Source organism: Rhinoderma darwinii, chromosome 2 (assembly GCF_050947455.1).
Source record: "Rhinoderma darwinii isolate aRhiDar2 chromosome 2, aRhiDar2.hap1, whole genome shotgun sequence".
Lineage (NCBI taxonomy): Eukaryota > Metazoa > Chordata > Amphibia > Anura > Rhinodermatidae > Rhinoderma > Rhinoderma darwinii.
In genome coordinates this window covers 294,581,929-294,596,645 of record NC_134688.1, presented here as the reverse complement: position 1 = coordinate 294,596,645, position 14,717 = coordinate 294,581,929, and the positions used below count along the sequence as shown (strand labels likewise).

The following is a 14,717-nucleotide window of genomic DNA, read 5'->3' as shown; positions in this document are numbered from 1 at the left end:
CCTTCCTCCCCACTAAAACAATTTATACAGAATCCCCTCACCCCACACAATATTTACAGTCAAATCCCCCCTCCCACACAAAAACTATTTATAAACAAACACACACCTCCACACACACTGTATATACACACACACACACACACACACACACACACACACACACACACACACACACACACTGTATATATACACACACACACACACACACACACACTGTATACACACACACACACACTGTATACACACACTATATATACACACACACACACACATACACTGTATATATATATATACACACACACACACACTGTATATACACACACACAGTATATATACACACACACTGTATATATATTTACACACACACACACACACACACACACACACACACACACACACACACACACCTGTACTTACCTGTCCAGAGCTCCATGAAGGGATCTTCATGTTGTCAGCAGTCACATGTTGCAGGCAGGCAGGAGAGCTGTGTGTAAGACTGCTCCTTCCCCTCTCTTTCTCCATCCTCTCTGCCTGTCTGCTAGCTGGGGCTGAACACTTCAATGGTGTTCTCCTCACAGGCAGAGTGTATGGCCGGCTGCATTATATGACGTCACATGTGATGTATAATGCAGGTGCCTGGAGCACACACGCTCTGCCTGTGCAGGAGAACATCGTACATTACATTTACACAGCTCCCGCTCCTGTCCCATGCTCTGCCCATGGCACTAAATGTCTATGGGGGTACCGGCCCGGAGGGCACATGCCTCCACTCGCCAGGTCGGCGCCCGACTGTCCTTCCCTTGTAGTTGCGCCCGGGGCACATGCCCCACCTATGTAATAGGCATTGCCTAATAGGCAGCTGCGAGTTGTGGCCTCCATGGATTGAACTTGTTTTTGCCAGCACAATCCACAGATGCTCAATTGGATTAAGATCTTGGGAATTTGGAAGCCAGGTCAACACCTTGAACTCTTTGTACCATTCCTGAGAAATTTTTGTAGTTTAGCAGGGCACATTAACCTGCTCAAAGAGCTTAAGGAATACCGTTGCCATGATGGGGTATACTTAGTCTGCAACAATGTTTAGGAAGATGGTATTTGCCCACGTAACATTCACATGAATGCCAGGACCCAAGGTATCACAGCAGAACATTACCCAGATCATCAGACTGCTTCCGCTGGCTTGCTTTCTTCCAATAGTGCGTTCTGGTGCCGTCTCTTCCCCGGGTAAGTGCCTGACATGAATCTGGCCTTCCACATTATGTTAAAGAAAATGTGATTCATCAGACCAGGCCACCTTCCTTCATGGTCCATTTCTGATGTTTACATGCCTATTGTAGGCGCTTTCAACGGTGTTAGGCATGGGCACTCTGACCTGTCTGCGGCTACGCAGCTCCAAACGCAGCAAGCTGCAATGCACTGTGTGTTCTGACACCTTTCTATCATAGCCATCAGTAACTTTTTAATCAATTTGTGCTACAGTAGCTCTTTCAGTGTGATTGGACCAGACAGGCTAGCCTTCATCAGCAATGATCCTTGGGCACCCATGATGACCCTGTCGCCAGTTCACCAGTTCTCTTTCCTTGGACCACTTTTAGAAGCTACTAACCACTGCATACCAGTAACACCCCACAAGACCTGCCGTTTTGGAGATGCTCTGACCCAATTTAGCAATATATAGTGTGTAACGTAGCACAAACAGCATTTGTTACAATGCATAAGAAAAATATGATCAAAGCTAAAAACTGAGACGTTGCTAAGAGCCTCAGCACAAATGCTATTTTTACTAGGTTGTCAAATAAACTACTAAATTATTTAACGAAATGTGCATATTTTGTAGGTGATAGAGAGATAATAATCTATAGAATAAACGTGTTAGGAAGGTGTCTTTATTTTGTGTGAGGAATTACTGACATGTCTGGTACAACTACTATGGAATGGGTTTTGAAACCATGAAGTATCACTTATATTATGTACATCAGATAAAAAAATATAAACACTTTTCTATTTGTCTCACTTGAAAGAACAGGTGTATAGATAAGACTGATGCATCTCCATTCTTTGGTGTCCACTCCTGTGTTTGGCTCAAAAAACGGAGCCAAAAACGTAATCAAAACTGCATCAAAACACGGTGTGTGTTCCTGGCCTTAAATAGAACATGTCTGGTAATGTGAAACAGGCTAGAAGGTCTCAAAAAGCAGAACGTGATGCCATGGTATAAAGAGATTCAAATACAGATGCAAAACAAAGTCATAGAAATCTACCAGTCTGGAAAGGGTGACAAAGCCATTGCTTAGGCTCTGGGATTACAGTGAGCCACAGTGAGAGGCATTTTCCACAAATGGAGAAAACTTGGAGCAGTGGTGAACCTTCCCAGGAGTGGCACGACTCATCCAGGAGGTCGCAAAATAACCCGGACTAGCATCTAAAGCAGTGCTTCCCAACCAGGGTGCCTCGACACTCCGCTCATCCACTGTAAAAAAAATAATAAAAAAATATATATTTTTTTGCTACGAGCTCCGCCCCCGACGTTGTAGCAGACGTGACGCGCGCACGTCTGCTACAAGTACCGCCCACCACTTCCCACTAGAAGAGCCTGACGGAGGGTGAGGAGCCATGACAGGTTAAGTAGTTTTTTCTTTAGTTTGTTAGCAATTGTTTGAGAACTGGAGTCAGTGGAATCCTGGGAGTTGTAGTCCTCTCCTCTTATACCCCTCGCTGTAATGTCCTCTGATATCCCATAACAACATCCTGGACATGCTGGAAGTTGTAGTTCCCTCCTCTTATACCTCCTTCCTGTAATGTCCTCTGATATCACATAATAACAGCCTGGACATGCTGGAAGTTGTAGTTCTCTCCTCTTATACCTCTTCCCTGTAATGTCCTCTGATATCATATAACAGCCAGGACATGTTGGTAGTTGTAGTTCTTTCCTCTTATACCTCCTCCCTGTAATGTCCTCTTATATCACATAACAGCCTGGACATGCTGGAAGTTGTAGTTCTCTCCTCTTATACCTCTTCCCTGTAATGTCCTCTGATATCATATAACAGCCAGGACATGTTGGTAGTTGTAGTTCTTTCCTCTTATACCTCCTCCCTGTAATGTCCTCTTATATCACATAACAGCCTGGACATGCAGGGAGTTGTAGTTCTCTCCTCTTGTACCTCCTCCCTGTAATGTCCTCTAATATCCCATAATAACAGCCTGGACATGCAGGGAGTTGTAGTTCTTGCCTCTTGTACCTCCTCCCTGTAATGTCCTCTTATATCACATAACAGCCTGGACATGCTGGAAGTTGTAGTTCTCTCCTCTTATACCTCTTCCCTGTAATGTCCTCTGATATCATATAACAGCCAGGACATGTTGGTAGTTGTAGTTCTTTCCTCTTATACCTCCTCCCTGTAATGTCCTCTTATATCACATAACAGCCTGGACATGCAGGGAGTTGTAGTTCTCTCCTCTTGTACCTCCTCCCTGTAATGTCCTCTTATATCACATAACAGCCTGGACATGCTGGAAGTTGTAGTTCTCTCCTCTTATACCTCTTCCCTGTAATGTCCTCTGATATCATATAACAGCCAGGACATGTTGGTAGTTGTAGTTCTTTCCTCTTATACCTCCTCCCTGTAATGTCCTCTTATATCACATAACAGCCTGGACATGCTGGGAGTTGTAGTTCTCTCCTCTTGTACCTCCTCCCTGTAATGTCCTCTAATATCCCATAATAACAGCCTGGACATGCAGGGAGTTGTAGTTCTTGCCTCTTATACCTCCTTATTTATTCCTTCCCCAGGAGTAAACACACTTTCTGTCTGTGATGGTCATTTTACTGGGTGGACTGAGGCTGATGGTGACTTTACTGGGTGGGAGGGTGGCTGATGGTCATTTTACTGTGAGCAGGGGGCTGCTGGTGACTTTACTGAAGGGGGCTGAGGCTGATGGTCGCTTTACTGGAGGAAGCTTATGGTCTCTTTACTGGGGGGGCTGATGGTCATTTTACTGTGAGTGGGGGCTGATGGTCATTTTACTGTGAGTGGTGGGCTGATGGTCATTACTGTGAGTGGGGGGCTGATGGATATTTTACTGTGAGTGGGGGGCTGATGGTCATTACTGTGAGTGGGGGGCTGATGGTCATTTTACTGTGAGTGGGGGGCTGATGGTCATTTTACTGTGAGTGGGGGGGCTGATGGATATTTTACTGTGAGTGCTGGGCTGATGATCATTTTACTGTGAGTGGTGGGCTGATGGTCATTTTACTATGAGTGGGGGGCTGATGGTTATTTTACTGTGAGTGGGGGGCTGATGGTCATTATACTGTGAGTGGGAGGCTGATGGTCATTTTACTGTGAGTGGGAGGCTGATGGTCATTTTACTGTGAGTGGGGGGCTGATGGTTATTTTACTGTGAGTGGGAGGCTGATGGTCATTTTACTGTGAGTGGGGGGCTGATGGTTATTTTACGGTGAGTGGGGGGCTGATGGTGTTTGAGTGGTTTCCGCCTCTGACCTCCCATTGAAATTAATAGGAGGCAGAAAAAAACCAGCGTGCTTTTTTGTCTGTAGTTTTTGCATTAGCTTCAACGGCTTAAAAAAAAATGTGGGTAAAAAACACAACAAAAAAAAAAAAACGTGAAAAAAAAAAAAGCGTCAAACAACACTGTCAATTCAAAATCTGCCTCAAAATTACACAGATTTTTCTTTTCTGCCTTAAAAAAACCTCTGTGTGAACATACCCTAAGGGGGGATTCACACGAGCGTGTATTCGGTCCGTGCGGGCTGCGTGGTTTTCACGCGGCACGCATGGACCAATACAAGTCTATGGGGCAGTACAGACAGTCCGTGCTTTTTGCGCAGCGTTTGTCTGCTGCGCAAAAAGCGCGACAGGTTCAATAACTCTGCGTATTTCGCGCATCACGCACCCATTGAAGTCAATGGGTGCGTGAAAATCACGCGCACCACACGGAAGCACTTCCGTGGGACGAGCGTGATTCGCGCAACAGCAGTGAAAAGGATGAATGAAAACAGAAAAGCACCACGTGCTTTTCTGTTTCCAAGCATCCAAACGGAGTGTCTTTGCGAGGAGCGAACCCCGACAACCGAGGCAAACTTCACCGGGTTCGGCCAAACTCGTTTTGGCCGAACCCGGCAAAAAAATTTCCGGTCCGCGACGTCGGGAGAGATTCACTGTGCATGGTGCTGAAAGAGTTAAACTGTTTCAGCACCATGGACAGTGACTTGCGATCCCAAAATACATGAACCTGTAAAAAAACGAAGTTCTAACTTACCGATTACTCCTGTCTCCTTCCTGCAGTCCGACCTCCCGGGATGACACTTCAGTTCAAGTGACAGCTCCAGCCAATCACAGGCCAAGCACAGGCTGCAGCCAATCACAGGCTGCAGCGGTCACTTGGACTGCCGCGTCATCCAGGGAGGTGGGGCCCGATGTCAAGAGAGGCGCGTCACCAAGGACGCGTCACCAAGGACGCGTCACCAAGGCAACGGCCGGGAAGTTCTCGGTAAGTAGGAACTTTCTCTTTTTTTTTTACAGGTTTTTCGCTGTTGTGTTCGGCATTCACTGTCGAGGGTGCTGAAAGAGTTAGCTCTTTCAGCACCTTGGACAGTGACGGGCGTCGACAAGCCTCATCTCTATGATGCCGGCTGCGCGAAAATCACGCAGCCGCGCATCAGACACGCATGACACACGCAGCTGTCAAATGGTTTTTGCGCTCGCAAAACGCCGCGTTGTTTGCGCGCGCAAAAACGCAACGCTCGTGTGAATCTCCCCTAAGAGTGTAGTGCTTGTTTTTTAAACCATTTTTGGTACGGGTGCACTGAGGATTTTTTTTTCCCAGGGGTGCCTCGAGCCTGAAAAGGTTGGGAAACTCTGATCTAACGAATTGCACGCCCTCTTGCCTCAGTTAAGGTTAATGTACATGATGCCAGAATAAGAAAGACACTGGGCAAAAATGGCATCCATAGGAGAGTTGCAGGGCGCAAACCACTGCTGACCAAAAAGAACACAAAGGCTCGTCTCACATCTGCCAATAAACATCTTGATGACCCCTGAGGCTTTTGGGTTAATATTCTGTGGACTGATGAGCTGATATCTAAGTCTGTTATTTGTGATACTGTGTCCGTATATTTAATTTAATGATAATTGATACTATGCTGCTAAGCTAGTATGCACATAAGCCTATGATGTGTGATGCAGTCTGTTGAGCCGGTGTAGCTAGGCCTATCGTGTGAAACTTTGATGCTAATGCCTTATTCAGATGAGCGTGTCCATTTTGCGTCCGAAAAACATGGAGCGTATTTCATACATTTCAGCTCCGTGTGGTATCGGTGTGCTTTGCGTGTGGCATCAGTTTTCCTGTTTTTTTTCTTATTTCTTTAGCAACTAGTGCGTGAAACACGGACAGCACACAGATGTCGTCTGTGTTTTTCACGCATCCATAGACTTCAAAGAGCGACATGGTCCGCAAAAACGGACTAAAATAGTCCACGCAATGGACACACGCTGAATAACCCCATTGATTTGCATGGGTCCGTGTTCTGTCAGTTATTTCAATGGACAGCACACGAATGTAAAATACGTTCGTCTGAACAAGGCCTTAGCCAGTCTAACTAAGCGCATGATGTTTTAGATGTATTGCAGTGTTTTATGCCTGTCCACATAATGCTGACCGACATTTGTACTAGGCCTCCAGCTAGGCCTAGTAGGAGTACTAAGATAACAGACTTGGGGGCCATTGTTAGACCTCCAGCTGTCATAGCAACCCATAGTAAGGGCCCGTTTACACAGGCCAATTATCAGGCAAATGGCTTCCTCCCACTGTTTAACCACTTAGCTGCCACAGTCTGCATTGACAGCAGTATGTGATAGGTGTTCTCTCCAATTACAGATGTTCGAATAAGATGTCGGCTTTATAATGCAGCCGACACCCGCAAGTGCACAGCTCTTGAAGGCGAGATTTATTATTATTAACCCCTTCCCTCTTCATAACGTACATTTATGTAATTTTGCTGGAACTGTATAGTTCCCATGACATAAATGTACACAATGGAGCAAGAAGGGGTTAATAAGTCTCACCTATTGTCTGTGGGATATTAATAAATTGCTAAAACTTCAGATGTATATGGAGTAGGACTGATAAATATTCTGATGATTAGAAATGCTCCATTGATTTGCACATATTTGTATAGTGTATATGCTATTTTGTAAATAATAGCACTTTATAGGTCTTTGACCTCGTTCACATCTGCGTTGGGGTCCCGTTTTGACGTTTCGTCTGACGTAGTCGACTACGCTATTGCTTCCGGCAAAACGACAGGTCTGCAACAGAGACAAACAGAAACCATGGTCACCGGATCCGTCACCATTGAAATCAATGGTGTCTGTTCAGGGTTCCTTTCTGACGGAAAGCTCAGAGGGAACGTCAGAACGGGACCCCAACGCAGATGTGAACGAGGCCTTTCAGTGTTTTTATGTTATAAACCGGCAGAACTAGTAAAACAAAACACACTGGTACTAGTGATTTAACTTACTGTACTATATATATAATTATTACACAGATAATTTTTTAAGACACAAAACACATATAGGGTATGTGCACACACACTAATTACGTCCGTAAATGACAGACGTATTTCGGCCGCAAGTAGTGGACCGAACACAGTGCAGGGAGCCGGGCTCCTAGCATCATAGTTATGTACGATGCTAGGAGTCCCTGCCTCGCTGCAGGACAACTGTCCCGTACTGTAATCGTGTTTTCAGTACGGGACAGTAGTTCCACGGAGAGGCAGGGACTCCTAGCATCGTACATAACTATGATGCTAGGAGCCCGGCTCCCTGCACTGAGTTCGGTCCGGGACTTCCGGCCGAAATACGTCCGTCCATTACGGACGTTAATGTGGTCGTGTGAACCCGGCCTCAGACTTCAGCACCACTCCCTAGCAACATCCTGTCACAAGTGTATAATAATGGGTGTCTGTGTGTATTTTCCATTTTCTATAGTGTGAAACATATTTATATGTTGCATATTTTATATGCAGGAAATATACAGATTCTAGTTTCATATGGCCCATGGCACCTGAACTGCAGCCCAGGACTCAGTGGGAACACTGTATCACGTCACCAAGTCCCGTGATAGAGAGCTTTTTTTTTTAGAGACTAATGTGAAAAGTAGTCTATTTACTCCTACATCTTGTTAAATTTGATGTTGTAATCTCTGAAATGTAAAAGAAAAAACAACAACAAAAGGACAGAACTAGTGAAACAATACACACTAGTACTAATGTTTTCACTCACTGTACAGTCAGGTATTTCAGATCAGCTCCATCTGAATTCATTCTCTTTATTTGCTTTATACTTTTTCTAGTCTGAAAGGTTTCAGTATTGATTAATAAGATTGGTTTCTGTATGTTTGGATAACAGTTATCTTCCAGGGGAAACATCCAGGCATCCAAAACGACTGCACACCTAGGAGACAGGAAAAAGTTTTTCAGGTAAAGGAAAAAAAGGCAACATCTAGAGTAGAGTATTATTGGAAGGTTGGAATGATGGAATGCTCTACTGCTTCTATTCTGTTGGTCCCAAGCTGTTAAAGGGAACCTGTCACGTTGAAAATGCAGACCGATCTGAAGGGCAACATGTTAGATGGCAGTGGGAGGGGGGGGGGGGGGGTTTGGCTGAGCAGATTGATATATCGTATTTAGTAATATATCTGCTCATTTTGGGCTTAGAAGTCCAAAGGGCAGTCTTACTCAGTGATTGACAACCTTCACAGTATGAGCATGCATACAGAGACAGCTGTCAATCACTGAGTAGGTCCGCCCACTGGACTCCTAAGCATATAGAGAGCAGGGATTTAGATCTATAAATTACAAGTTATGCTATACTAAGTCTTTTGCCACAAGACTATACATGAATCTGCTCAGCTCCTTCTGCTCTATAACATGCTGCCTGAAGATGGGACTAAATTTTCAACATGACAGGTTCCCTTTACTGACCGTGGAGAGAAAGCTAAAGTGGAATGTTTACGGCTCGGAAACAAACTCTGCTATTTGACTCGAGGATTACATACTGCTACGCTTTTAGGTAAGAGAATTTAAAGGTTTGGTTATTAAAAGAAAATAATGCTCACAAATTATATTTTTCAATATTCCACAGTTTAGTTCAATATGAAACATTAAAGAAGGATTGCCATCTTATGTTCTAACATATCCCTAGGATATGCCATCACTTTGTGACTGGTGGGGGTCTGATTGCCAGAAACCATACTAATCCGTAGAATAAAATTGTGTTGCAATTTCCCGCACAGTTGGTGGACAGGAGCGTCGCTGTGCAGGAAAAAAGCAAAAGGCACCTTGGTCCCTTATTTCTAGGGATCAGAGAGTGCTCTAGCAGTCAGACCCCCATCCATCAAAATATTATGGCGTATTCTAGCAATACGCTATAAAATAAGATGGTAACACCCCTTAATCAATTTGTAAATAATTTGCTTTACTTATATTGTACCTATATTTCAATAAATTTGGGAATATTTAGTAATACTGGCATGCCAGTCATTGGTACACTACTGTATTACTTTATGGTAACGTATGCCATTTTCATCAATATGGTGCACACCGTTGGATGACTACAATGCAGCTACTAAGATATGTTAGGTTGTACTTGCATAGCTCACTGCCACTTTTCCATGCAGAAAAGAGGCATCTTTTTTGGTAAAAATGTTGCACAACATTCTTTTTGCAAGCCACATCTTTTTTCCCCCGAAACGTTCACACATTTTTCGGATTTTTACTAGCGTTTTCTTCTCCGTAACTTTTTTTAATTTTTCCATCAAAATTGACATATAAGGGCTTGTTTTTTTGCGGGACGAGTTTTGGCTTTTCACAGCACCATTTATTGTACTAATGGAATAATGTAGTGGGAAACTGGAAAACAAATATTTGTGGGGTGGAGTAAAAAATAAACAGCGATTCCTCAATCTTTTAGGTGGTTTTGTTTATACGGCGGTTTGCTGTGCGGTAAAAATGGCATGTTAACTTTATTCTGCGGGTCAATACAATTATAACGATACCAAATTTATATCGTTTTTTTATGTTTTACTACTTTTACAAGGAAAAAACTGATTGTTAAAAATAAAATTTGAGTTTTGTCGCCATATTCTGAGAGCCATAACTTTTTTTTATTTTTCTGTCGATTTAGCGGTATGAGGGCCTATTTTTTGCGTGGCGAGTTGAAGTTTCCCCTGGTACCATTTTGGGGTACATGAGACTTTTTGATCACTTTTTATTTCATTTTTTGTGGGAGATGAAGTGACCACAAAACAGCAATTCTAACGGTTTTAATTTTTTTACGGCGTTCACTGTGCAGGTTAAATAATGGTATATTATAATAGTTCAGACTTTTAGGGACGCGTCAATACCAGTTATGTTAATTTTTTTTTTACATTGTGCTTCAGGGAAAATGAGAAAAGTCTTGTTTTTTTAACTTTAAATTTTCATGTCATGTGTCAGACAGCGGAATGGAGTCTGGTCCAAATGAAACAAACTGAATTTTGTGCGAGTATGTGTGTATATATTTCGCTGTTTGTCTAAATATCTGCTTTTATGTATGTACAGTATATATGTTCCAGTATGTACATGTCTATATATGTGGTTAATTTTTGGTTTGTGCAGGGCAGCAATAGAGAGTCCTGGACCGGACGCCATCCAACCTAACGTCGGCCCTGTATATGAATTTGACTCTATAAGTTTATATGCCTATTTGCCCATTGAGTCATTTTGTACATGTCATATGTTGGCCTAATATGGGAGGGTAGGTTTGGGAGGTTACAATTTATCATGCTTATTCTTACCTTCCTTTGTAAATGCACCTTGTTTAGATGTTTTTAATAGTTGTTTTTTTGTCTATTTGTATATATAATCCAGTAAAAGCTTGTACTATTTTTTGACAAGTTACAGTTGTATTGTTTGAGTGCACATGATGCATGTTTCACACCCCACCTGCTTTCTGGGGGACCAGTGAAGCGTCACCACAGGAGAGCCAGGGGACTGGTAAGGTGAGTATACTTTTTTTTTTTAAACTATATTTTTCACCTGTGGATTTTGCTGCGAATCCACAGGTAGGGCTCGTCCACACGCTGCGGAATTGCCAAGTTTTTTCAGTCCAGAATTACGGACGCAAAAAACGCAGCAGAATACAGTAGCAGCATAGTGGATGAGATTTAACAAATCTCATCCACATGCTGCGTAAAATTTCCGAGCCGAAATTTACCAGCGGTGCGTATTTTTCGGACCGTAGCATGTCAATTCCTGCTGTGGAAAGTTTCCAGAATTGCTGCGTTTTTCAGAGGAGATGTCTTCATCTCCTAACATTGAGAAAAACGCAGCAATTTATGCACCAAATTGTACCGTAAAAACTGCAGGAAAAGGTGCGTTTTTGCCGTAGCGGAAAGCCTTTGACTTTCAACAGAATTGCTGCAGAAGTTTTCTGCAACAATTGCGTTGTGTGTGGACAAGCCCATAATCCGCAGCAAAAACTTGAACACTAGGATTTGATCGTTGATTTTAACTTCCTTATTGAAATCAATGGGGAAATTCTGAAACACATTTGTGCTCATTCTGCAACAGGAATTAACATGCTGTGGATTGAAAAATTTACACCGCAGTTACATTTCTGCACTGAAAATTTTTGCAGCTTGTGGATGAGATTTGTTAAAATACAAAATCTTTGTGACTATGTGACTGATGCTGTGTTAGGTCTTGTCTACACGTAACAGATTTGCTGCAGAAGATTTTTGCAGCATTTACGAATCAACTAGCAGACAATCCGCAGCGGAAAATCCGGACCATTTCATGCGTCCGCAACTGTCCGCATCAATGCCGCACAGAATCTGCGTTGCGGATCTGCCCAAAATGTGCAGTAAATTGATGCGGACTAGCCGCTGCGTTTTGAGGGGAAAGTACTTCCCTTCTCTCTATCAGTGCAGGATAGAGAGAAGGGACAGCCCTTTCCCTAGTGAAAGTAAAATAATTTCATACTTACCGGCCGTTGTCTTGGTGACGCGTCCCTCTTTCGGCATCCAGCCCGACCTCCCTGGATGACGCGGCAGTCCATGTGACCGCTGCAGCCTGTGATTGGCTGCAGCCATCACTTGGACTGAAACGTCATCCTGGGAAGCCGGACTGGAGACAGAAGCAGGGAGTTCTCGGTAAGTATGAACTTCTATTTTTTTGACAGGTTGCTGTATATTGAGATCGGTAGTCACTGTCCAGGGTGCTGAAACAGTTACTGCCGATCGCTTAACTCTTTCAGCACCCTGGACAGTGACTATTTACTGATGTCGCCTAGCAACGCTCCCGTAATTACGGGTGCACACACGTAGTCACCCGTAATTACGGGAACCCCCTTGACTTCCTCAGTCTGGCTGTAGACCTAGAAATACAAAAGGTCCAGCCAGAATTAAGAAATGTCATGTTAAAAAACCAATATGCTCCGCAGCACACATAACATGTGCGGACTTCATTGCGGAACTTAGAATCTCCATTGAAGTCAATGGAGAAGTTCCGCAATGAGTCCGCAACCAGTCCGCCACACGTCCGCAACATCCATTGTATGCTGCGGACACCAAATTCCGCACCGCAGCCTATGCTCCGCAGCGGAATTGTCCACATCGTCTAAACGAACACTACTAAAAAGCAGTGGAAGGCAATGGAGAAACGGGTCCGCTGCGGAATTCCAGAGCAATTCCGCCACGTGGGGCTTTGCCCTTACTGTGGAAAAGAGTACGGATTTTGCGGCAGTTTTTTGTTGCGTTTTTTTTCCCAATGGCTGTGTGATGGTGATATTTCTTCTTCCTGTGATGTCATTTCCACCCCTGTAAGAAATTAAGTACGTCGGAAAAACGCATTAAATCACTCCACTTTCTGCAGCAATAATTAAAAAGCTGCGGAACTAAAATTGCGCACCACAGGTGACATTTGTTAAATCACACCCAATTTGCTGCTACTGTATTCCCCTTTGTATTTTCCGCCACAATTCAGGACGGAAAATCTGCAGCAATTCCGTTGTGTGGACAAGCCTTTACACTGCAAATTTTCCGTTCACAAATCTGGACAGAAAATCCGCAGCTTTTTCATTTTGCATGAATTCACCCTAAAACTTTGTTAAACGGTGGAAATTTGCTTTAAGTATGTGATATACTGAGAATACTTACCGGAAAATATTGTCTTTTACCAAACTAAGCAAGGCAGTTGCTCCCCCAAATGAATGACCCATAACAGCCACTCTGTTGAAGTCTATCCTATCCTAAAAACCAAAGAAAAAAAAGATATAATAGAATGGAATTAACAAGAAAACACCCCCACAAAAAGCAAAACGTGGTTATTACAAAAAATGTTTTCATCTCAGCGCATGCAGACATGTGACCTTTTTGTTATGTAATAATAAACCACGATGTCCATTACTACTACTATGGATTGAATGATTTAAAGGGTAGGTCTACAACAAGGTTTTTTTTTTTCTTATTACTCATATGCATCTTAATAAAAAAAATTTGTATGTTTGCAAGTAGTCTTCATCAAAAATATCCTTCTGTTCTGTGCATAAAGTTCTTATGCAAACCTGTGTCTCCATGGTTACAGACAGTAAACAAACTCCGTGTAGCCAGATCCTATAGTCATATTCCTTCCATCTGTCCCCTACTTCTTTCGAACATGCATTTGGTAGGTTAGCAAAATGGAATATAAGTTATAGGAGCAGATTTTGTGTTAACATTTTATTTCATAGTTTCTTCCAGGAGGTTCTATACCCTGACAAGCACTCTTCATATACTTTACTATAAGGCTGGGTTCACACTACCTATTTTCAGGCGTAAACGAGGCGTATTATGCCTCGCTTTACGCCTGAAAATAGGGCTACAATACGTCGGCAAACATCTGCCCATTCATTTGAATGGGTTTGCCGACGTATTGTGCAGACGACCTGTAATTTACGGGTCGTCGTTTGACAGCTGTCAAACGACGACGCGTAAATGGACTGCCTTGTCAAAGAAGTGCAGGGCACTTCTTTGCCACGTAATTTGAGCTGTTCTTCATTGAACTCAATGAAGCACAGCTCAAGATTTACGAGCGTCTCAGACGGCTCGAAAAATGCGAGGAGCATTTACGTGTGAAACGAGGCAGCTGTTAACAGTCTGTCTTTTCACACGTAAATGCCTCTCATCGTGTGAACATACCCTAACTGTCAAATAATTTAGACTACTCCTGTACCTTTATGATCCCCTTGAAGACAGATTAAAGGAATTTTTATATATTTATATAAAACAAGAGCATAGAGTTTTTATACTGTATCTAGCTAAGGCTGTGTTCACATCAGTGTTGCTTTCCGTTGAGGGAATCTGTTGGAGGTTTCCGTCGGGGGAACCCCTCAATGGAAAGGCAAACGGAAACCTTAACTTCCGTTTGCATCACCATTGCTCTCAATAGTGATGGAAACTTTGCTAATGGTTTCCGTTTGTCACCGTTGTGAAAGGGTTCCGTTGTTTTTACAGTAGACAACGCTGATGTGAACAGGCCCTAAGATATAATGCCAGTCAGAACCTCTTATTACCACACGCTTTCTTTCCAAAGTCCAATCTGTTCATGTTAAACAATTGGTCTGAATAAGCAAGATGTAATGAGCGCATCCAGGGAGAAGAAACACCACATATTG

The 14,717-nt window shown here is 43.2% G+C and overlaps 1 protein-coding gene across 1 annotated transcript in view; it reads right to left on the bottom strand.

Moving 5' to 3' along the window:
- Positions 1-14,717, bottom strand: part of LOC142743080 (platelet-activating factor acetylhydrolase 2, cytoplasmic-like) — a 63,841-nt gene that overhangs the window by 11,657 nt on the left and 37,467 nt on the right. The window contains exons 7-8 of the mRNA XM_075853468.1: positions 13,222-13,313; positions 8,307-8,477 (exon numbers count right to left, since the gene is read on the bottom strand). Of these exons, the coding sequence (XP_075709583.1) occupies positions 8,307-8,477; positions 13,222-13,313 (263 nt within the window). The remainder of the gene's footprint in view (positions 1-8,306; positions 8,478-13,221; positions 13,314-14,717) is intronic.